The sequence below is a fragment of the Heptranchias perlo genome, unplaced genomic scaffold (genome assembly GCF_035084215.1).
Source record: "Heptranchias perlo isolate sHepPer1 unplaced genomic scaffold, sHepPer1.hap1 HAP1_SCAFFOLD_594, whole genome shotgun sequence".
Lineage (NCBI taxonomy): Eukaryota > Metazoa > Chordata > Chondrichthyes > Hexanchiformes > Hexanchidae > Heptranchias > Heptranchias perlo.
Genome location: NW_027139617.1, coordinates 1 through 24671, shown reverse-complemented (window position 1 = coordinate 24671; position 24671 = coordinate 1). Strand labels below are relative to the sequence as shown.

The 24671-nt window shown below is 54.8% G+C and overlaps 1 protein-coding gene across 1 annotated transcript in view; it reads left to right on the top strand.

Moving 5' to 3' along the window:
• Positions 1-24595, top strand: part of kcp (kielin cysteine rich BMP regulator) — a gene marked incomplete at its 5' end in the record, with an annotated part of 133848 nt that extends 109253 nt beyond the window's left edge. The window contains 9 exons of the mRNA XM_067980480.1: positions 1040-1128; positions 5829-5931; positions 11040-11182; positions 12370-12542; positions 13168-13279; positions 13646-13747; positions 17017-17181; positions 20069-20369; positions 21632-24595. Coding sequence (XP_067836581.1) covers positions 1040-1128; positions 5829-5931; positions 11040-11182; positions 12370-12542; positions 13168-13279; positions 13646-13747; positions 17017-17181; positions 20069-20369; positions 21632-21849 — 1406 coding nt within the window. The remainder of the gene's footprint in view (positions 1-1039; positions 1129-5828; positions 5932-11039; positions 11183-12369; positions 12543-13167; positions 13280-13645; positions 13748-17016; positions 17182-20068; positions 20370-21631) is intronic.
• Between the last annotated feature and the right edge of the window lie 76 nt (positions 24596-24671).

The window sequence follows — 24671 nt, the reverse complement described above, 5'->3', positions numbered from 1 at the left end:
TGTAGAGGGAACTTTACTCTGTATCTAACCTGTGCTGTACCTGCCCTGGGAGTGTTTGATGGGACAGTGTAGAGGGAGCTTTACTCTGTGTCTAACCCGTGCTGTACCTGCCCTGGGAGTGTTTGATGGGACAGTGTAGAGGGAGCTTTACTCTGTATCTAACCTGTGCTGTACCTGCCCTGGGAGTGTTTGATGGGACAGTGTAGAGGGAGCTTTACTCTGTGTCTAACCCGTGCTGTACCTGCCCTGGGAGTGTTTGATGGGACAGTGTAGAGGGAGCTTTACTCTGTATCTAACCCGTGCTGTACCTGCCCTGGGAGTGTTTGATGGGACAGTGTGGAGGGAGCTTTACTCTGTATCTAACCCGTGCTGTACCTGCCCTGGGAGTGTTTGATGGGACAGTGTAGAGGGAGCTTTACTCTGTATCTAACCTGTGCTGTACCTGCCCTGGGAGTGTTTGATGGGACAGTGTAGAGGGAGCTTTACTCTGTATCTAACCTGTGCTGTACCTGCCCTGGGAGTGTTTGATGGGACAGTGTAGAGGGAGCTTTACTCTGTATCTAACCCTGTACCTGCCCTGGGAGTGTTTGATGGGACAGTGCAGAGGGAGCTTTACTCTGTATCTAACCCTGTACCTGCCCTGGGAGTGTTTGATGGGACAGTGCAGAGGGAGCTTTACTCTGTATCTAACCCTGTACCTGCCCTGGGAGTGTTTGACGGGACAGTGTAGAGGGAGCTTTACTCTGTATCTAACCCGTGCTGTACCTGCCCTGGGAGTGTTTGACGGGACAGTGTAGAGGGAGCTTTACTCTGTATCTAACCCGTGCTGTACCTGCCCTGGGGGTGTTTGATGGGACAGTGCAGAGGGAGCTTTACTCTGTATCTAACCCTGTACCTGCCCTGGGAGTGTTTGACGGGACAGTGTAGAGGGAGCTTTACTCTATATCTAACCCGTGCTGTACCTGCCCTGGGAGTGTTTGATTGGTTGGTGTAGAGGGAGCTTTACTCTGTATCTCACCGTTTTCATTTTAATCTGCAGAATGTGTGATCGAGGCTGAAAATCGCCGTGTTTCTGATGGTGAAACTTGGACTGACTCCATCGATGAATGTATCACATGTTCCTGCAACGTAAGTCTCTCTCTCTCTCTCTCTCTCTATCCCTGTGCCGCCGTCCCCCGCTCTCACGTGGATAGAAAATAGGAGCAAGAGTAGGCCATTCGGCCCTTCAGGCCTGCTCCGCCATTCAAAATGATCATGGCTAATCGTCTAACTCAGTACCCTGTTCCTGCATTTTCCCCATATCCCTTGATCCCTTTAGCATTAAGAAATATATCGATCTCCTTCTTGAATACATCTAATGACTTGGCCTCCGCTGCCTTCTGTGGTAGAGAATTCCACAGGTTCACCACCCTCTGAGTGAAGAAATTTCTCCTCATCTCGGTTCTAAGTGGCACACCCCGTATCCTGAGACTGTGACCCCTGGTTCTGGACTCCCCAGCCATCGGGAACATCCTCCCTGCATCGAGTCTGTCTAGTCCTGTTAGAATTTAATATGTTTCGATGAGATCACCTCTCATTCTTCTAAACTCTAGTGAATATAGGCCTAGTCAACCCAATCTCTCCTCATACGTCAGTCCTGCCATCCCAGGAATCAGTCTGGTAAACCTTCGTTGCACTCCCTCCATGGCAAGGACATCCTTCCTCAGATAAGGAGACCAAAACTGCACACAATACTCCAGATGTGGTCTCACCAAGGCCCTGTATAACTGCAGTAAGACATCCCTGCTCCTGTACTCAAATCCTCTTGCAATGAAGGCCAACATACCATTCGCCTTCCTAACTGCTTGCTGCGCCTGAATGCTCGCTTTCAGCGACTGGTGTACAAGGACACCCAGGTCTCGTTGCACCTCCCCTTTTCCCAATCTATCACCATTCAGATAATAATCTGTCTTTCTGTTTTTACAATTAAAGTGGATAACCTCACATTTATCCACGTTATACTGCATCTGCCATGTTCTTACCCACTCACCCAACTTGTCTAAATCACATTGGAGCCTCTTTGCATCCTCCTCACAGCTCACATTCCACCCCAGCTTTGTGTCGTCTGCAAACTTGGAAATATTACATTCAGGTCCCTCATCCAAATCATTGATGTATATTGTGAATAGCTGGGGCCCAAGCACTGATCCCTGCGGTACCCCACTAGTCACTGCCTGCCACCCTGAAAAAGACCCGTTTATTCCTACTCTCTGTTTCCTGTCTGTCAACCAATTCTCAATCCATGCCAGTATATCCCCCACCCAATCCCATGTGCTTTAATTTTACACACTAACCTCTTGTGTGGGACCTTATCAAAAGCCTTCTGAAAATCCAAATACACCACATCCACTGGTTCTCCCCTATCTATTCTATTAGTTACATCCTCAAAAAACTCCAGTAGATTTGTTAAGCATGATTTCCCTTTCATAAACCCATGCTGACTTTGTCCAATCCCGTTAATGCCCTCCAAGTGTTCTGTTATCACATCTTTTATAATAGACTCTAGCATTTTCCCCACTACTGATGTTAGGCTAACTGGTCTGTAATTCCCTGTTTTTTCTCTCCCTCCTTTTTTAAATAGTGGGGTTACATTTGCCACCCTCCAATCTGCAGGAACTGTTCCAGTGTCTCTAGAATTTTGGAAGATGATCACCAATGCATCCACTATTTCCAGGGCCACTTCCTTTAGTACTCTGGGATGTAGATTATCAGGCCCTGGGGATTTGTCAGCCTTTAGCCCCATTAATTTCCCTAGCACTATTTTTTTACTAACACTGGTTTCCTTCAGTTCCTCCCTCTCACTAGACCCTTAGTTCCTTAACATTTCTGGGAGGTTATTTGTGTCCTCCTTTGTGAAGACAGAACCAAAGTATGTGTTTAATTGTTCTGCCATTTCTTTGTTCCCCATTATAATTTCCCCCATTTCTGACTGTAAGGGACCTACATTTGTCTTCACTAATCTTTTTCTCTTGACATATTTATAGAAGCTTTTACAGTCAGTTTTTATGTTCCCTGCTAGTTTACTCTCATACTCTATTTTTCCCCTCTTAATCAATCTCTTTGTCCTCCTTTGCTGAATTCTAAACTGCTCCCAATCCTCAAGCTTGTTGCTTTTTCTGGCAATTTTATATGTCTTCTCTTTGGATCTAATACTATCCCTAATTTCTTTTGTAAGCCACGGTTGAGCCACCTTTCCTGTTTTATTTTTGCGCCATAGGAACATACGAACAGGAGTAGGCCATTCAGCCCCTTGTGCCTGCTCCACCATTTGATAAGATCATGGCTGATCTGTGATCTAACTCCATATACCTGCCTTTGGCCCATATCGCTTAATACCTTTGGTTGCCATAAAGCTATCTATCTCAGATTTAAATTTAGCAATTGAGCTAGTATCAATTGCCATTTGCGGAAGAGAGTTCCAAACTTTTACCACCCTTTGTGTGTAGAAATGTTTTCTAATCTCGCTCCTGAAAGGTCTGGCTCTAATTTTTAGACTGTGCCCCCTACTCCTAGAATCCCCAACCAGCGGAAATAGTTTCTCTCTATCCACCTTATCTGTTCCCCTTAATATCTTATAAACTTCGATCAGATCACCCCTTAACCTTCGAAACTCCAGAGACAGACAGGAATGAATAATTGTTGTAATTCCTGCACACATTCTTTAAATATTAGCCATTGCCTATCCATCGTCATCCCTTTTAGTAAAGTTCCCCAATCTATCATCGCCAACTCGCACCTCATACTTTCATAATTTCCTTTATTTAGATTCAGGACCCTAGTTTCGGATTCCACTACTTCACTCTCCATCTTAATGAGGAATTCTATCATGTTATGGTCGCTCTTCCCGAAGGGACCCCACACAACAAGATTGTTAATTAATCCTTTCTCATTGCACAATACCCAGTCTAGGATCGCCTGTTCTCCAGTTGGTTCCTCAACGTATTGGTCTAGAAAACCATCGTGTACACACTCCAGGAATTCCTCCCCCACAGTATTATTGCTAATTTAGTTTGACCAATCTATATGTAGATTAAAGTCACCCATGATTATAGTTGTACCCTTCTTGCATGCGTCTCTAATTTCCTATTTAACGCCCTCCCCTACATCTCCACTACTGTTTGGGGGCCTATAGACAACCCCCACCAACGTTTTCTGCCCCTTGGTGTTTCTTAGCTCCACCCATACAGATTCCACATTGTGATTTTCCGAGCCAATATCCTTCCTCACTATTGCAATGATTTCCTCCTTTACTAACAACACTACCCCACCTCCTTTCCCTTTTTGCCTGTCCTTCCTAAATATTGAATAGCGCTGGATGTTCAGTTCCCATCTTTGGTCACCATGTAGCCATGTCTCCGTAATCGCAACTATATCCTAACTGTTACTATCTATCTGCGCTGTTAATTCATCTAGCTTATTGCGAATGCTCCGTGCATTTAGACACAATGTCTTTAGACTTGTCTTTTTAAGATTGCTCGTCATCTTAATTTTATTTTGCACTATGGCCCTATTTGGTTTTCGCCCTTGTTTTCTCTGCCTTCCACTATTGCATCTTCCCTTTCTGTCTTTTGCTTCTATCCTTGTTTCCCCCTCCTCTATCTCCCTGCTCACGTTCCCATCCCCCTGCCACTCTAGTTTAAACCTTCCCCAACAGCACGAGCAAACACCCCCGCGAGGACATTGGTCCCAGTCCTGCTCGGGTGTAACCCGTCACGCTTGTACAGGTCCCACCTTCCCCAGAACCTGTCCCAATGTCCCAGGAATCTAAATCCCTCCCTCCTTCACCATCCCTGCAGCCACGCATTCATCCTGTCTATTCTCCTGTTCCTATACTCACTAGCACATGGCACTGGTAGTAATCCTGAGATCACTACCTTTGAGGTCCTGCTTTTTAATTTATCTCCTAACTCCTTAAATTCACCTTGCAGGACCTCATCCTTTTTTTTACCGATGTCGTTGGTACCAATATGGACCACGACTACTGGCTGTTCACCCTCCCCCTCCAGAATGCCCTGCAGCCGCTCCTTAACATCCTTGACCCTAGCACCAGGGAGGCAACATACCATCCTGGAGTCACGTTTGCGGCCGCAGAAACGCCTATCTGTTCCCCTTACAATTGAATCCCCAATCACTATAGCCCTGCCACTCTTCTTCCTCCCCTCCTGTGCAGCAGAGCCACCCGTGGTGCCCCCAACAGTATATAAAGCAGAATATCTGTTTGAGAGGGAGATGGCCCCAGAGGACTCCTGCTCTACCTGCCTAGTCCTTTTGCTCTGCCTGGCGGTCACCCATTTCCTTTCTGTGTGTAATCTTTACCTGCGGTGTGACCACCTCACTGAACGTGCTATCCACGATAGTCTCAGCATCGCGGATGCTCCACAGTGAATCCACCCACAGCTCCAGCTCCGAAAGACGGTTAGCCAGTAGCTGCAGCTGGACACACTTCCTGCACACATGGTCGCCAGGGACACTGGTAGTGTCCATGACTTCCCACATAGTGCAGGAGGAGCATATCACGGGTGCGAGCTGTGCTGCCATGACTTGCCTTAGACTCTCAGACTCTCCTCCCGCTCTCGGTCTCTCCCGTTATACTGTGCTCACCTCTCGGACTCTCCTCTCGCGCTCTCCGCCGCCCTCCCTCGCGCTCTCCGCCGCCCTCCCTCGCGCTCTCCGCCGCCCTCCCTCGCGCTCTCCGCCGCCCTCCCTCGCGCTCTCCGCCGCCCTCCCTCGCGCTCTCCGCCGCCCTCCCTCGCGCTCTCTGATGCTCCCTTTGGATTGGTCTGTTTTAGCTTGGCCATGTTGAGTGCCACATCGAGGAATGCCTCTCTGTCATCTGCCACGACGGCCTGATCAAAGTCCGATCTCCGGGGAGATGCTGCTACGAGTGCCAAGGTAATCAGGACTTAGGGTCAGATGACATGACCTGTGGTGAGTGTAACAGGCTCGGGAGATCAGGTGACTTTGGACCCATGATTCCCAAAGCTCTCCACTATTGGGGTTTTCCTCGCCTCATGTCTGGGTCTGTTGGAGATTAATTGATCGAGATTGATTGCTGTGATTAGTCAGTAACTCCATTATCGTTGTACTATGTGACTATCAGGATTGTAGGTGAACTAGACGGACCTTGGTCTGTTATCGTCTGGCAATTCCATTGTTCCCAGATACAACCAGTGCTCTGGAGGGCTGACGTCTCAACCATCAGATTAGTATCTGGGTTCTCCCCCCTCCCACCCCAGACACACACAAAGTATTCTGGGCGCAAGAACACGAGGATGTGAATTTTAAAATCAAGATGTTGCCAGACCAGGAGCCGATATAGATCAGCGAGCACAGGGGGTGATGGGTGAACGGGACTTGGTGTGAGTTAGGATACGGGGCAGCAGAGTTTTGGATGAGCTGAAGTTTACAGAGGGTGGATGATGGGAGGCCGGCCAGGAGAGGATTGGAATAGCTTCCCCCTGGACTGACTGGGTCAGAGTCACACTTCCTGGATACAACTTACACAAAGGGCCCGATTTTACCACCCGCTATCGGGTGCGTTCTCGGCGGGGGGGGGCGCCGAAAATCGGGGAATCCCGGAGCGGGACCGGATCCCGCCTCGATCCCACCCACTTCCGGGTTCCCCACGGACGCGCCGGCGTGCGCGCGCAGCCCCCGCTGGTGGGAATCCCGCAGGCAATTAAAGCCAGCGGGAGGCCACTTGACAATATTTATTTAGCTATTTCAGGTCATTAACTGACCTGATTGAGCTGTTTTATTAGGAAGGGTGGGATTTTACCTTGAACTGAGACTGTTTCCCATACTGGGGGAAACACTCTCACTCCAAACAGACGTGTTGCAGCCAGCAGCCTGTGGCAGCTGCCAAGGTGCATTCCACAGGTGGGGGTGGGGGGGGGGAAGAGCCTTCACCAACGCAGGAGGCCACTCCGTCACATTGGGCAACGCCTGCCCTCCACCACCCTCCTCCAAGCAAGAAGATTCACCGCCGTGGAACCGCAACCCCGGTGCGAGGACACACTTACCGACCGTGCACAACCCCTCAGACCTACACCTGCCAGATGGGGGCCGCCTTGACATCCTCGGAGGACGAACAGCATGACCAGCCTCAGCAGCCTCGCAGTCCACGCCGTCCGCCTCAGAGACATGGAGCCCCCCAACACGGTGCTGTGGCACATCCACCTGCACAGCAGGAGGGAGGGCAACCGCTGAGAGAGATGCGTCGCAGGAGGCACTACCCTCCGCACAGGGTCTACAGACCGAGGCTCAGCTTCATGGACCTCTCTGAGCAGCAGTGCATACGTAGGCTCAGAGTCACTCGCCAGGTAGTCGCCGACATCTGCAGCCTCCTTAACGACGAGCTGCTCCCTGATGGACCAAGCAGCATCTCCTTACCTGTCGCCGTCAAAGTCACCACTGCCCTCAACTTCTTCGCCTCCGGATCCTTCCAGGGTGCCACCGGGGACATCACCGGGGTCTGTCAGTCGTCTGCACACAAGTGCATAAGGCAGGTCACCGACTGCTTGTTCCACAGGGCCTCACACTACATCAACTTCGCCATGAACGAGCGCAGCCAGACGGAGAGGGCGGTTGGATTCCATGCCATGGCTGGCTTCCCACGGGTACAGGGTGTAATCGACTGCACCCACATCGCAATACGGGCACCTCCACATGAGCCAGGGCTGTTCATCAACAGGAAGGGGTATCACTCCATGAACGCCCAGCTCATCTGTGACCACCGCCAGAGATTCCTACACGTGTGCGCCAGATACCCTGGCAGCTGCCACGATGCCTTCGTCCTCAGGGAGTCCACCGTCCCGCCCCTCTTCCACGCACCCAACACCGGCAACGGCTGGCTCCTCGGTGACAAGGGATATCCCCTGCACACGTGGCTTATGACACCTCTGAGGAACCCCATCACCGAGCCGCAGCGTCGATACAATGACAGCCACACTGCTACCAGGTCTGCAATTGAGCAGGCTATAGGGCTGCTCAAGATGCGCTTTAGGTGCCTTGATCGTTCTGGGGGAGCGCTCCAATACACGCCACTCAGAGTGGGACGAATTATAGTTGTCTGCTGTGCCCTGCACAACATGGCACAACAGAGAGGGGTGCCGCTGGAGGAGGCCCCATCCACACCCGCCACCCACATTGAGGACGACGATGAGGAGGAGGAGGAGGAGCGAGAGGAGGAGGAACGACCCATGGGCCGAACACCGGCTCGCCTGGATGCTCGTCAGGCCAGGGAGGCACTCATATGCCAACGGTTCTCCTAACATCACACTGTCTGAGGCGTTCACATCTCATCACGTGCACAGACGAGGGGCCATACCAGCCCCCTCCACAGAAGAGTGGTGCCAGTACTCCTGCACCCACTGTAGTGTGACCCAATGGGTGGGACCAGGTGTTCGTCATCATGATGAGCCGCACGGAAGGGACCTATTGCACAAGACGCTGAAGAATGGACAAGAGGTGGCAGCAGTGGTGAGAACAATTGTGTTTATTGTGTATGTGCATTCAAGGACTAAAAATAAAAACATAACAATTTGTCAGACACCCTGGTGCATTCCCTTTGTGTTCATAAAACCTTTGCCTTTCGTTTCCGGGTACCCCTACGTGGTGCTACCCCTGTGGCTCCAGCAGAGGTAGTGGCAGGTTGCTCTTGTTCGTGCCCTGACCGGGTAGATGCTTTGGGCCGACGCCCCCTGGGTTTCGGTGCCCGTGAGGGCCCCTCCACAGACTGCTCCTCCTGCACCTGTGCAGGGGCAGACTCGGCCACCTGGAGAGGATGGACTATTGCGGGTACTGGTTGAGAGGGGACAACGGGTGAGACGTGGGGGCACCTTGAGTAGCGTCCCCACTTCCATGTCCCCGTTCACCATCTTCCCTCTCGTGGCCTAGGCCCACATCACCCCTTCCACCCTGCTGGACGGCAGTTTGGATGACGTGGGTGAGACCTTGCAAGGCCACCCCTAGTGTATCCGTCAGCCTGTTTATGGCGGCAGAATGTTGCTCACCCTGAATCCGAACAGCCGTTGTGAGGGCCTGCATGGACTCGATGTTGAGCTGTGCGTGACGCTCGAGGGAGGCCAGCCTGTCCTCCACCGCAGACATTCCCACACCTACCCGCGACACTATCTCAGAGATGCCTTCACGTCCCTGCGACACTATCTCGGCAATACCCTCCTGCACCTGTGCCACCATTCCCCTCGTGCAGGAGTTGAACTTCTCCATCCTCTGCGCGATTGTGGAGAGTGCGCGTGGCACCTCTCCCAGTACCTCGGCAATGTGCTGGTGCCCCTCGACGACTCTCCTTTTGACTGGTGGCCCCCTGGGTTCAGCATCTTGGTCCGGCTGAGCAAAGCCTGGAGAAGAGTGCTCCCACCGACGCGGACCCTCCGCGGCTGCCCCTGCCACCAGGGTCTGCTCGTGCTCACATGTGCGTGGTGACTCACCATGTGCAATCCCAACTAATTGAGGAGGGGGACCCACCGAGGTGTGTGTATCTGCGCTGGTGGATGCTTGGCTCATATGTGACGATGGACCCTCAGAGACCGGCATGTCCTCTGAGGAATCGCCCTCAACGGACACGGCACTCACAGACGGCCCTGTAAGAGAACAGAGGGCAATATCAGGCATGTGGACAAATGTTGCGGTGCGGCAGATGCCAGGTGATGCTAAGATCATTTGCGATCATGAGTGCTAAGTGTCAGCTTTCCCTACCGGACGTTTCTGCAGCCCCCGCCTCGCCATCCGCCACGGACAGGCAATGTAGCATGTGGCTGATCTCCAACACGTCCACCTCGGCGTCCGTCAGAGCCACCTCGTGTGGTGGGCCCCCTCTGGTGCGTGCCCTTTCCCGGGCGTTCTTGCATCTCTTCTCCTGTGAAGGCAAAACACAGATGCGTGATTGAGTGATGATTGTATTGTGAGACGCTTCAAGCATTGGTGTGGGTGGGTTGAGGGTGGGGCAGATGGATGGGAGGATGCGTGTGCCACATGGCCATCCCATTGTATGGGCATTGGGGTGTGTGGTAGTGGTCGAGTGGGGACAGGGACGGTGGGTACATGCAGGCACGGTGAGGATGATAGTTGGGTGGCTGTGAGGATTGGTGCGGGAGCGCAGTGCTGTCAGTGGAGATGGGGTTGTGAGGTGTTTGAGGTGATGTGGAAGACGGAGTGAGGCAGAGTGCGTTAGTGTACTTACTTTGCCGGACCTAGTGAGGTCATTGAATCTCTTCCGACACTGGATCCAAGTTCTGGTGGTGTTGGCCCTGCTGCTAACCTCCGCGGCCACCTTCGCCCATGCCTTCCTGGTGGCGGAGCCAGGGCACCTCCTTCCGTCGCTGGGGAACAGCGTCTCCCTCCTCCTCCTTACCCCGTCCAGCAGCAGCTGGAGTGCGTGGTCAGAGAATCGCGGGGCAGCCTTACCCCTGGGTTGCTCCATGTTGCGCTACCTCTTGTTTGCAGCTGGAGGGGCATTGGTGGACTGCCCCTTTAAATAGAGCTCCACCATCGCTCAGCCGTCACTGCGCATGCGCAGGCCGCCGGCACGCAGCTGAGAAGCGGAGAACCCGTAACGGCACGTTAATGACCTCAATTATCCTGCGATCGCGCGCGGGACGCACTCAATTCACCGGCCGCGTTTTCCACGCGCCCGATGGACCACCCGCCGAGAACCCGCACCTCTGCTAAAATCGGGCCCAAAGTGTGTGACTGTCACATGAGCTGATTCCTATTGGACAGTCGCCAGGTGTCCGTGGGGATTGAGGAGGAAGTGGAATCCTGGCTGATCAGCCCTCTAGCCCTGGGGGTCTGTGGCTCATTGTAGCCCCCTCCCCACTGACTCAGTGTGGACCAGACAGTCTGTCTGCCCCCAATGGGGCATTTGTACATTGATCCGGGGGGGGGGGGGAAGAGAGCCCATGGTTTCATTGAGGAGACTGCGAGGGTGGTGGGATTGCTCAGTTCCCTGATAGCTCTCCGCTCTCTCCTGTTGACAGATCCCAGAATCTCCTGCAGCTACCAGGGACACCTGTACCAATCCAACCAACACTGGGAGGTGGATGAATGCACCACGTGTACCTGCATCTCCGGGGAGGTCCACTGCCAGACTGAACACTGCCCGCAGGTCACCTGTGCATCAGTAGGTCTGGGGGGAGTACGGATCCGGGGGAGGGGGTTTATATATAGAATAACATACCCGGGAGTGAGTTACAGGCTGGAATCTAATCGAGGGGTTCGGGGGGTTTATATATAGAATAACAGATACCCGGGAGTGAGTTACAGACTGGGATCTAATCGAGGGGTTCGGGGGGTTTATATATAGAATAACAGATACCTGGGAGTGAGTTACAGACTGGGATCTAATCGAGGGGTTCGGGGGGTTTATATATAGAATAACAGATACCCGGGAGTGAGTTACAGACTGGGATCTAATCGAGGGGTTCGGGGGGTTTATATATAGAATAACAGATACCCGGGAGTGAGTTACAGGCTGGAATCTAATCGAGGGGTTCGGGGGTGAATGGCCTCCTTCTGTCTGGATTCAGCAGCTTGGCAATCAGTAATTAGGGTGACAGCGCGGCTGGTCGTGGGGTGACGGCGGGGCGGGCGTGGAGAGACTGCGCGGCCGGGCGTGGGGAGGTGGCGGGGCGGGCGTGGGGTGACGGCGGGGCGGGCGTGGGGAGGCGGCGGGGCGGGCGTGGGGAGGCGGCGGGGCGGGCGTGGGGAGGCGGTGCGGCCGGGCGTGGGGAGGCGGCGGGGCGGGCGTGGGGAGGCGGCGGGGTGGGCGTGGGGAGGCGGTGCGGCCGGGCGTGGGGAGGCGGTGGGGAGGCGGTGCGGGCGGGCGTGGGGAGGCGGTGCGGCCAGGCGTGGGGAGGCGGTGCGGCCAGGCGTGGGGAGGCGGTGGGGCGGGCGTGGGGAGGCGGCGGGGCGGGGCGTGGGGAGGCGGCGGGCTGGGCGTGGGGAGGCGGCGGGGCGGGCGTGGGGAGGCGGCGGGGCAGGCATGGGGAGGCGGCGGGGCGGGCGTGGGGAGGCGGTGCGGGCGGGCGTGGGGAGGCGGCGGGGCGGGCGTGGGGAGGCGGCGGGGCGGGCGTGGGGAGGCGGCGGGGCGGGCGTGGGGAGGCGGCGGGGCGGGCGTGGGGTGGCGGTGCGGGCGGGGCGTGGGGAGGCGGTGCGGGCGGGCGTGGGGAGGCGGTGCGGGCGGGCGTGGGGAGGCGGTGCGGCCAGGCGTGGGGAGGCGGCGGGGAGGCGGTGCGGGCGGGCGTGGGGAGGCGGTGCGGGCGGGCGTGGGGTGAGCCTCAGCCTGTGCCTCACTCTCCATCTCTTTAGGACGAGAGCCCTGTGCTGATCCCAGGCATGTGCTGCCCTCACTGCATCCCCCAACCTGCCACGTGTATGGTGTTCGGAGACCCACACTACCTCACCTTCGACCGGAAGATGATCCACTTCCAGGGAGCGTGCAGCTACATCCTGGCCGAGGACTGTGAGGGGGCAGACTTCAGGTCAGTGTCACAATCACCCTGAGGGGGGAGTGTCCCCATTAACCATCGGATCTTAGGAAATGAAAACAGTTCCTGGTGTTAATCACTGTCAAACTTCCTCAACTAGACAGGAGCAGTGACGCAGACACCCTCACTACAGGGACCTGGCCCACACACACACTCACTCTCTCTGTCACTCACTCTCTCTGTCACTCACTCACTCTCCTGCCCGCTGCGCTCCCCTCCCCCCAAGTCCTCCATCCGAGGTTCCTCCCATCCCAAACCCGGGTCCCCTCCCCCTCTCTGAGTCCCCCGCCAGCTCTCTCCGTCTCCGCCTCAGTCTGTCTGTCTCCCTCGCTCCCCGCCCCTCTCCCTCGCTCCCCGCCCCTCTCCCTCGCTCCCCGCCCCTCTCCCTTGCTCCCCGCCCGTCTCCCTCGCTCCCCTCTCCCTCGCTCCCCGCCCCTCTCCCTCGCTCCCCGCCCCTCTCCCTCGCTCCCCTCCCCTCTCCCTCGCTCCCTGCCCCTCTCCCTCGCTCCCCGCCCCTCTCCCTCGCTCCCCTCCCCTCTCCCTCGCTCCCCGCCCCTCTCCCTCGCTCCCCGCCCGAGTCCCTCGCTCTCTCAGTGAACATGTTCTGTTTTCTCCACAGTATCCGTGTGACCAATGGAGACAGAGGCCGGAAAGGCGTGTCATGGACTGAAGAGGTGACGGTGCTGATTGGAGACCTGACAGTCAAACTTCTCCAAGACTGGGTTGTCACGGTAACGTAACAGAGTTTGTCACAGAGATCAGTAACGGAAGGATTAACAACGGACAGTCTTGTACTAAAGTTTGGGTGTAACAGAGAGAGTGTTCTAACTGTGAGAGCCTTCTATTGAGACCGGGGTGTGTAACCGATGAGTGGGGATTTACCCCATGATCGGCGAGGTTCTGTACCACCCCACGGGGCTGGGGGGTTAGTTACCTCGAGTCGTGTGCCATGAGGGCAGCTCATTTTACATTGAATTCTACGGACACGGGGAGAATGGTGTTGAGCGAGAGTGAGTGATCCGCTTCTCTCGGCTCTCCCCGCGGCCCTCGTGCTCTGCTCGCTTGGTATCTGGTGTGAAGTGTCTTTGTGTTTGCAGGTGGACGATCGCAGGGTGACTCTGCCTTTTCTCAAGGAGCCGTATATCTACATTGAGAGGAGAAGTAAAATCATCTCACTCAACACAAACATTGGTGTAAAGGTGAGAGCCCAGCGGTGTGAGCGGAGGGGGAGAGGGTGGTCGAGGGGAGGGAGGAGGGGAGGGAGAGGGAGGACGAGGGGAGAGGGAGGGGTGGGGGAGAACGAGGGGAGAGCGAGAGGGAAGGGGAATGGTGATGGTGAGCTGGCTCAGACGCAGATTTCACTGCTATCTCACCCAGATCAGGAGGCTGCAGAGGGGCGAGACTGAGGAAAATTGGCGAGATAAATTCAGAAAGAGAAAGAGTTTATGGGTGAGGTGTGCCTGGGTCTGAATCAGCCCAGACTGAAGGGATGAAGATATATCGAGATCTCTCTCTCTCTCTCTCTCTCACGTGAAATGAATGGGATGCAGTCTCAATCCAATCCTAGTATGCAGGGCTGGGAGTCTGTTACTCCCCTCAATTCAACATCACGAAGAGAGGCTGTAGGATGGTATGGGTGAGGAACGGGACATTATTACAACAGTAAACACTTTACTGAGGTTGGGACTGAGACACGTTGATTATCGACAAAAAGAAGGAACTTGCATTTCCACAGCGTCTTTCACAACCTCGGGACAACCCACAGTGCTTCACAGCCAATGAAGTACTTTTGAAGTGTGGTCATTGTTGTAATGTAGGAAACACGGCAGCCAATTTGCACACAGCAAGGTCCCACAAACAGCAATGAGATAATGACCAGATAATCCCCTTTTTAATGATGTTGGTTGAGGGATGAATATTGGCCAGGACACCACTGAAAACTCCCCTGCTCAACTTTGAATAGTGGCCGTGGGATCTTTTACTTCCACCTGAGAGGGCAGACGGGGCCTCGGTTTAACATTTCATTAGAAAGACGGCCCCTCCAACAGTGCAGCACTCCCTCAGTACTGACCCTCCGACAGTGCAGCGCTCCCTCAGTACTGACCCTCTGACAGTGCAGCGCTCCCTCAGTACTGACCCTCCGACAGTGCAGCGCTCCCTCAGTACTGACCCTCCGACAGTGCAGCGCTCCCTCAGTACTGACCCTCCGACAGTGCAGCGCTCCCTCAGTACTGATCCTCCGACAGTGCGGCGCTCCCTCAGTACTGACCCTCCGACAGTGCGGCGCTCCCTCAGTACTGACCCTCCGACAGTGCAGCGCTCCCTCAGTACTGACCCTCCGACAGTGCAGCGCTCCCTCAGTACTGACCCTCCGACAGTGCAGCGCTCCCTCAGTACTGACCCTCCGACAGTGCAGCGCTCCCTCAGTACTGACCCTCCGACAGTGCAGCGCTCCCTCAGTACTGACCCTCCGACAGTGCAGCGCTCCCTCAGTACTGACCCTCCGACAGTGCAGCGCTCCCCCAGTACTGACCCTCCGACAGTGCAGCGCTCCCTCAGTACTGACCCTCCGACAGTGCAGCACTCCCTCGGTACTGACCCTCCGACAGTGCAGCGCTCCCTCAGTACTGACCCTCCGACAGTGCAGCACTCCCTCAGTACTGACCCTCCGACAGTGCAGCCCTCCCTCAGTACTGACCCTCCGACAGTGCAGCGCTTCCTCAGTACTGACCCTCTGACAGTGCAGCGCTCCCTCAGTACTGACCCTCCGACAGTGCAGCGCTCCCTCAGTACTGACCCTCCGACAGTGCAGCGCTCCCCCAGTACTGACCCTCCGACAGTGCAGCGCTCCCTCAGTACTGACCCTCCGACAGTGCAGCACTCCCTCGGTACTGACCCTCCGACAGTGCAGCGCTCCCTCAGTACTGACCCTCCGACAGTGCAGCACTCCCTCAGTACTGACCCTCCGACAGTGCAGCCCTCCCTCAGTACTGACCCTCCGACAGTGCAGCGCTTCCTCAGTACTGACCCTCCGACAGTGCAGCGCTCCCTCAGTACTGACCCTCCGACAGTGCAGCGCTCCCTCAATACTGACCCTCCGACAGTGCAGCACTCCCTCAGTACTGACCCTCCGACAGTGCAGCGCTCCCTCAGTCCTGACCCTCCGACAGTGCAGCGCTCCCTCAGTACTGACCCTCCGACAGTGCAGCACTCCCTCAGTACTGACCCTCCGACAGTGCAGCGCTCCCTCAGTACTGACCCTCCGACAGTGCAGCGCTCCCTCAGTACTGACCCTCCGACAGTGCAGCACTCCCTCAGTACTGACCCTCCGACAGTGCAGCGCTCCCTCAGTACTGACCCTCCGACAGTGCAGCGCTCCCTCAGTACTGACCCTCCGACAGTGCAGCGCTCCTTCAGTACTGACCCTCCGACAGTGCAGAACTCCCTCAGTACTGACCCTCCGACAGTGCAGCGCTCCCTCAGTACTGACCCTCCGACAGTGCAGCACTCCCTCAGTACTGACCCTCCGACAGTGCAGCGTTCCCTCAGTACTGACCCTCCGACAGTGCAGCGCTCCCTCAGTACTGACCCTCCGACAGTGCAGCGCTCCCTCAGTACTGACCCTCCGACAGTGCAGCACTCACTCAGTACTGACCCTCCGACAGTGCAGCGCTCCCTCAGTACTGACCCTCCGACAGTGCAGCGCTCCCTCAGTACTGACCCTCCGACAGTGCAGCGCTCCCTCAGTACTGACCCTCCGACAGTGCAGCACTCACTCAGTACTGACCCTCCGACAGTGCAGCACTCACTCAGTACTGACCCTCCGACAGTGCAGCGCTCCCTCAGTACTGACCCTCCGACAGTGCAGCGCTCCCTCAGTACTGACCCTCCGACAGTGCAGCGCTCCCTCAGTACTGACCCTCCGACAGTGCAGCACTCACTCAGTACTGACCCTCCGACAGTGCAGCGCTCCCTCAGTACTGACCCTCCGACAGTGCAGCGCTCCCTCAGTACTGACCCTCCGACAGTGCAGCGCTCCCTCAGTACTGACCCTCCGACAGTGCAGCACTCACTCAGTACTGACCCTCCGACAGTGCAGCACTCCCTCAGTACTGACCCTCCGACAGTGCAGCACTCACTCAGTACTGACCCTCCGACAGTGCAGCGCTCCCTCAGTACTGACCCTCCGACAGTGCAGAACTCCCCTTGTACTGCACTGGGAGTGTCTGCCTGGATTTTGTGCTCAAGTCTCTGGAGTGGGACTGGACCCCATGACTTCGACTCAGAGGCGCGAGAAACCCACTGAGGCCCAGCTGACACCGTTAGGAAAATGGAGTAACCTAATCCCATCTCTGGGCTCTGGGTTCCCATTCCGTTATGGGACCATCACTCCCCTCAGTTGCCTGTTGTAACCCTGGTCCAGTGACTCGACTCTCTGAAATTCCTGAACTTTCCTTGTTTCCTGCAGGTCCTGTGGAATGGGAAATCTCACCTGGAGGTGAGCTTGCCTGGAACGTACAAAGGGCAGGCATGCGGTCTGTGTGGGAACTTCAACAATTACCCTCAGGATGACATGAGGATTCGCAGTGGGCAAATTGTCACCTCCGAGGCAACATTTGGGAACAGCTGGAAGGTGGGTCCTGAGGGCAAATCCAATCGGGGTCCTGTCCGTGGGGGAGAGTCACAGCAACCAAACTTCTACCAACCACAAGCCGTGTTCTTGTTACTAACAGGATGCCGTTTATTGGGCAGATGGGAAGAATGCTTTTGTGAATCAGCAGGAGGGATGCTGGGTGTGAGAGGCAGTATTGAATCTAACCACAGGAAGAGGAAAGAATGAACTCCCATTTCTATCGTGGCTTTCACCACCTCGGGGCATCCCAAAGCGTTTTACAGCCAATGAAGAACTTTTGAAGTGTAGCCAATATTATAACGTAGGAAACGTGGCAGCCAATTTGCACACAGAAAGCTGTTTGTGATGTTGGTTGAGGGATGAATATTGGCCCAAGACACCAGCGAGAATTCCCCTGCTCTTCTTCGAATAGTGGCCTTGGGATCTTTTATATCCATCCTGAGAGGGCAGACAGGGCCTCGGTTTAACATCTCATCCAAAAGTCAGCACCTCCGTCAGTGCAGTGCTCCCCCAGTACTGCCCCTCCGACAGTGCAGCGCTCCCTCAGTACTGACCCTCCGACAGTGCAGCGCTCCCTCAGTACTGACCCTCCGTCAGTGCAGCGCTCCCTCAGTACTGACCCTCCGACAGTGCAGCGCTCCCTCAGTACTGACCCTCCGACAGTGCAGCGCTCCCTCAGTACTGACCCTCCGTCAGTGCAGCGCTCCCTCAGTACTGACCCTCCGACAGTGCGGCGCTCCCTCAGTACTGACCCTCCGACAGTGCAGCGCTCCCTCAGTACTGACCCTCCGACAGTGCAGCGCTCCCTCAGTACCGACCCTCCAACAGTGCAGCGCTCCCTCAGTACTGACCCTCCGACAGTGCAGCGCTCCCTCAGTACTGACCCTCCGACAGTGCAGCGCTCCCTCAGTACTGACCCTCCGACAGTGCAGCGCTCCCTCAGTACTGCACTGGGAGTGTCAGCCTGGATTATGGGCTCAAGTCTGTGGAGTGGGGCTTGAACCCATGACCTTCTGACTCAGAGGCGAGAACCTCACTGAACCACAGGTAAACAGGGAGTGCAGAGAGAATAGACAGAGCTGGAAGGGAATGACTGTAAGAGGTCTGATAGGGGTGACCAGTAACTGTTTAACACGTGGTAAAACTCCCTCCAAACTATCCCATCAAACACTCCCAGGGCAGGTACAGCACGGGTTAGATACAGAGTAAAGCTCCCTCTACACTGTCCCATCAAACACTCCCAGGGCAGGTACAGGGTTAGATACAGAGTAAAGCTCCCTCTACACTGTCCCATCAAACACTCCCAGGGCAGGTACAGGGTTAGATACAGAGTAAAGCTCCCTCTACACTGTCCCATCAAACACTCCCAGGGCAGGTACAGGGTTAGATACAGAGTAAAGCTCCCTCTACACTGTCCCATCAAACACTCCCAGGGCAGGTACAGGGTTAGATACAGAGTAAAGCTCCCTCTACACTGTCCCATCAAACACTCCCAGGGCAGGTACAGGGTTAGATACAGAGTAAAGCTCCCTCTACACTGTCCCATCAAACACTCCCAGGGCAGGTACAGGGTTAGATACAGAGTAAAGCTCCCTCTACACTGTCCCATCAAACACTCCCAGGGTCAGGTACAGGGTTAGATACAGAGTAAAGCTCCCTCTACACTGTCCCATCAAACACTCCCAGGGTCAGGTACAGGGTTAGATACAGAGTAAAGCTCCCTCTACACTGTCCCATTAATGTACATCAGTCCCAGCCTCAGAAAAGTGTTCCCTTAGTATAATGAGGTTGGTGTCCTGAACTTTGCGGATTATTCCAACGAGACCTGCCCAGTACTCCCTCTGACTGTAAGGCCTCCTTGTTTTGATCACTGTCTGTTGCTGTGGTCCAGATTTGAATGGTCCCTTTGACTGGACCTCTGAATCTCTTTGATTCTGGAAAATGAAATTCAGTCCAGCAAAGTGTGAGGTAATGCATTTGGGGAGGACAAACAAGGCAAGGGAATACACAATAAATGGGAGGATACTGAGAGGTGTAGAGGAACAAAGGGACCTTGGAGAGCATGTCCACAGATCCCTGAAGGTAGCAGGACAGGTAGATAAGGTGGTTAAAAAGGCAAAAGGGATACTTTCCTTTATTAGCCGAGGCATAGAATATAAGAGCAGGGAGGTTATGCTGGAACTGTATAAAACACTAGTTAGGCCACAGCTTGAGTACTGTGTACAGTTCTGGTCACCACATTACAGGAAGGATGTGATTGCACTAGAGAGGGTGCAGAGGAGATTTACGAGGATGTTGCCAGGACTGGAGAATTTTAGCTATGAGGAAAGATTGGATAGGCTGGGGTTGTTCTCTTTGGAACAGAGGAGGCTGAGGGGAGATTTAATTGAGGTGTATAAAATTCTGAGGGGCCCAGATAGAGTGGATAGGGAGGACCTATTTCCCTTAGCAGAGAGATCAATAACCAGGGGGCATAGATTTAAAGTGATTGGTAGAAGGATTAGAGGGGAGCTGAGGAAAAATGTTTTCACCCAGGGGGTAGCGAAGGTCTGGAACTCACTGCCTGAGAGGGTGGGAGAGGCAGAAACCCTCAACTCGTTTAAAAAGTACCTGGATGTGCACCTGAAGTGCTGTAAACTACAGGGCCACGGAGCAAGTGCTGGAAAGTGGGATTAGGCTGGGTGGCTCTTTGTCGGCCGGCACGGACACGATGGGCCGAATGGCCTCCTTCTGTGCTGTAAATTTTTATGATTATCTTCTCCTCCCTGTCCTACCCCATTAAGGTTCTCCTTCCAACTGCAATTCCTACATCTCATCATGCGTCACGTGAGAACAGCCATGTGTTGGGACTGCGTATTCCCGTTAACCATGTGCTTCCAATCCCCAGGTTGGTGGTGAGAACGAGAGCAGCTCGCAGTGTACAGATGGAAAGGACATCGACCCCTGTAAGCAGGCAGGTTACCGAGCTCGCAAGGAGGCCAACGCCAAGTGCAAGATTCTGAAGTCCAAGATCTTTGAGCTGTGTCATGGTGTGGTACCGCCCGAGATGTTCTTTGCCTCCTGTGTGTACGATCTGTGCGCGTGCGGCTCGAATGTGGACGACTGTTTGTGCGACGCTCTGGAGGCTTACGCATCGCAGTGTCGCCAGGCGTCACTCATCCTGCACTGGCGATCCCCAACACTCTGTGGTACGTTCACATCTGTCCACATTCATCTCCACAGAAATCTCTCCTTCTATCTCCCCCTCCCCATCAAACTAATTCACTGTGTCCCCCACAGAGCAGGGTTTGATGTGGGAGTTTGTGCCATTTTGATTCCGCTGAGCAGCCATCCTGTGTTCTCTCCGAGTGACCACTCATTACTGCTCAATTGGAGGCAGTTTTTTGTGATTTGGGCCAATCGCCACCAGCAACTGGGCTGAGACTCTGGGCAAAGTAATCGCACAGAACTTCATCCCTGTGATAGGCTGGATTCAGCCCCAGGTCACTGGAGGTGAAAGGTCAGTGTCTGACCCAGGGTGAACCCCGACACTCAGAGTCGGTCGTGTGGGTGGTGATCACTCGCTGAGACACTGAATTGGAGAGTAGCCGCGCTCGGGGGCCGGGCCGTGTGACGGGGTCGGGGGTCGGGCCGTGTGATGGGGTCGGGGGTCGGGCCGTGTGACGGGGTCGGGGGCCGGGCCGTCTGACAGGAGTCAGGGGTCGGGCTGTGTGATGGGGTCGGGGGTCGGGCCGTGTGACGGGGTCGGGGGTCGGGCCGTGTGACAGGAGTCAGGGGTCGGGCCGTGTGACAGGGTCGGGGGTCGGGCCGTGTGACAGGGTCGGGGGCCGGGCCGTGTGACATGAGTCAGGGGTCGGGCCGTGTGACGGGGTCGGGGACCGGGCCGTGTGACGGGGTCGGGGGCCGGGCCGTGTGACATGAGTCAGGGGTCGGGCCGTGTGACGGGGTCGGGGACCGGGCCGTGTGACGGGGTCGGGGGCCGGGCCGTGTGACGGGGTCGGGGGCCGGGCCGTGTGACGGGGTCGGGGGCCGGGCCGTGTGACGGGGTCGGGGGCCGGGCCGTGTGACGGGGTCGGGGGCCGGGGGCCGGGCCGTGTGACGGGGTCGGGGGCCGGGCCGTGTGACGGGGTCGGGGGCCGGGCCGTGTGACGGGGTCGGGGGCCGGGCCGTGTGACGGGGTCGGGGGCCGGGGGCCGGGCCGTGTGACGGGGTCGGGGGCCGGGCCGTGTGACGGGGTCGGGGGCCGGGGGCCGGGCCGTGTGACGGGGTCGGGGGCCGGGCCGTGTGATGGGGTCAGGGGTCGGGGGCCGGGCCGTGTGACGGGGTCGGGGGCCGGGCCGTGTGATGGGGTCAGGGGTCGGGGGCCGGGCCGTGTGACGGGGTCAGGGTTGATGTATTATCGGTATGTAAATAATGAACGTGTTAACTGGACTCTGGTCTCTCCCTGCAGCGATCGGCTGCCCTTCTGATCGTGGTTACGTGTTTGATGAGTGTGGCCCTCCGTGCCCGAAGACCTGTTTTAACAAAGATGTTCCCCTGGGAGTGATTGACGCTCACTGCTTCAAACCCTGTGTCCCGGGCTGCCAGTGCCCAGCTGGACTGGTGGAACACGAATCTCACTGTATAAAGTCAGAGGCATGTCCCAAGATCATCTACGGAAACCTGTGATGCCCTCTTGACGTACACAACACGCAGACATGCATGCACACGACACACGCATGCACACGACACGCATGCAAGTACACAATGCACGCAGACACACACACACGTGAAAGTCTGATAGTGCACTTGTAGTCACCGTGTTTTACTGTTTAACGGTTAATAGCAGGAAAACCAGCTGGGTTTAAACAGACGGGCTGAGTTCACATCCTCTAACATCAGCCTCCACACTCGGTGAATTTGGACTTTCTGATCCACGCAGACAGCAGGACCAGGACAAGCAGAGAGAAATCGTAACTCTTCAAATATACTAATCATGAAGACAGGAGCGATGGGAACCCCTCTCTCTGTTCAGCGAGTGATTGTGTATCTGTGTCCTCAGCACTTTGATTCATTTTATGTCCTCATTCAAGTCACCGGATCACTTTTGAGCATCAAGACGTGCTTTATATCTGGTGACTGTATTTTGTAAATTATATTTTCATTATTTTTTGTGGTTATTAAGATTGGGGATCACGGTCCTGGGGGATATCCAGAGACTGAGAGACTCTAAATTTATATAAAAGGATGACCCAAATGGAAATGGGAACCTTTCAGTACTAAACTTGATTAAAATTATGATCAGTCCAGACACTCCCAGGGCAGGTACAGCACGGGTTAGATACAGAGTAAAGCTCCCTCTACACTGTCCCATCAAACACTCCCAGGGCAGGTACAGGGTTAGATACAGAGTAAAGCTCCCTCTACACTGTCCCATCAAACACTCCCAGGGCAGGTACAGCACGGGTTAGATACAGAGTAAAGCTCCCTCTACACTGTCCCATCAAACACTCCCAGGGCAGGTACAGGGTTAGATACAGAGTAAAGCTCCCTCTACACTGTCCCATCAAACACTCCCAGGGCAGGTACAGGGTGAGATACAGAGTAAAGCTCCCTCTACACTGTCCCATCAAACACTCCCAGGGCAGGTACAGCACAGGTTAGATACAGAGTAAAGCTCCCTCTACACTGTCCCATCAAACACTCCCAGGGTCAGGTACAGGGTTAGATACAGAGTAAAGCTCCCTCTACACTGTCCCATCAAACACTCCCAGGGCAGGTACAGGGTGAGATACAGAGTAAAGCTCCCTCTACACCTTCTACCTTCCCCATAGCCCTGTATCAATCCCAAACTAATCCCACTGCCTCGCTCTCTCCCCATAGCCCTGTATGTTACTCTACATAGAATGTACACCTCAGAAACAGGTCTATGCTGGTGTTTATTCTCCACATGAGCCTCCTCCCTCCCTACTTCATCTCACCCTATCCCCCTATCCTTCTATTCCTTTCTCCCTCATGTGTTTATCCAGCTTCCCCTTAAATCCATCCACACTATTCACCTCTACTCCTTGTGGGAGTGAGTTCCACATTCTCACCACTCTCTGGGGAAAGAAGTTTCTCCTGAATTCCCGATTGGATTTATTAGTGACTCTCTTATATTTATGGTCCCTAGTTTAGTCTCCCCCACAAGTGGAAACATCTTCTCTACATCTACCCTATCGAACCCTTTCATAATCTTAAAGACCTCTATCAGGTCACCCCTCAACCTTCTCTTAGTCCCATCCTGTTCAACCTTTCCTGATAATTATATCCTGTCAGTTCTGGTAACATCCTTGTGAATTTTTTTTCACCTTCTCCCGTGCTTCTTCAACCAATTCTCCCACATTTAGCAGGAGGCTGACATGGAAGATTTTAGCCTCCCACCCACCTGATCTCACAGGTTTATGCACTAAATTACTGGTTCCCTCATTTCCCTCTCTTTTCACTTCCCGAAGAACGAGACAGAGCGAGAGATCGTTATGGAGGGAGGGTTAGCCCAATATTCACGGAGATAGTGACAGTCCCCATTGACTCGAGCGGGCCCTATGGTTTTAGAGGGTTTTAACTTCCCAAGAAATGCTGGGATAGTCCCGCCTCCGTCATAGTTATTAGAAAAAGTGGAGACACTCACAATGGTACAGCCTAGGTTTTGAAGCGAATCAGGGAGGAATGGATACTGAGAGAAAGATAAGAGGAAAGGAGAGTGCCCAGCTCGTCTTCAGATAGTCACAGGATCTTTAATATCCACTTGAACACACAGACGGGGACACAGTTTATCGTCTCATCCGAAGGACAGCACCTCTGACAGTGCAGCGCTCCCTCAGTACTGACCCTCCGACAGTGCAGCGCTCCCTCAGTACTGACCCTCCGACAGTGCAGCACTCCCTCATTACTGACCCTCCGACAGTGCAGCGCTCCCTCAGTACCGACCCTCCGACAGTGCAGCGCTCCCTCAGTACTGACCCTCTGACAGTGCAGCGCTCCCTCAGTACTGACCCTCTGACAGTGCAGCGCTCCCTCAGTACTGACCCTCCGACAGTGCAGAACTCCCCTTGTACTGCCCACGACCCTCTGACTGTGAGGGGAGAGCGTTACCCTGACCCCAGCTGATTATGGTGTGTGTTACTCCCTGAGCCTGTGTGATGGGCACAGGTTGTCACTTGATTCAGATTCTAACATGTACGACCTGTCCAATACTAACGGTTGTAGCTCCCCTACACGGGAACAGTAAATCACTGCTCCAGTCTCTCGGGATGAGCTGCCACACCATGCAGCCTCCGCTGGGACCTGCAGTTTAGATTTCAAGACGTAGAATTTATTTAAAATTATTTTTTGCTCACATAATCACTGAGGAGTGTTGAAGCTTTGTGTACACTGCAATAAAACCACTTTTTTGAGATGGTTTGCTTTGTGAATTCTGAGCATCCTGTACATGAGGGGGTCTTGTCACAACTCTGTGGGACAGGTCGTGA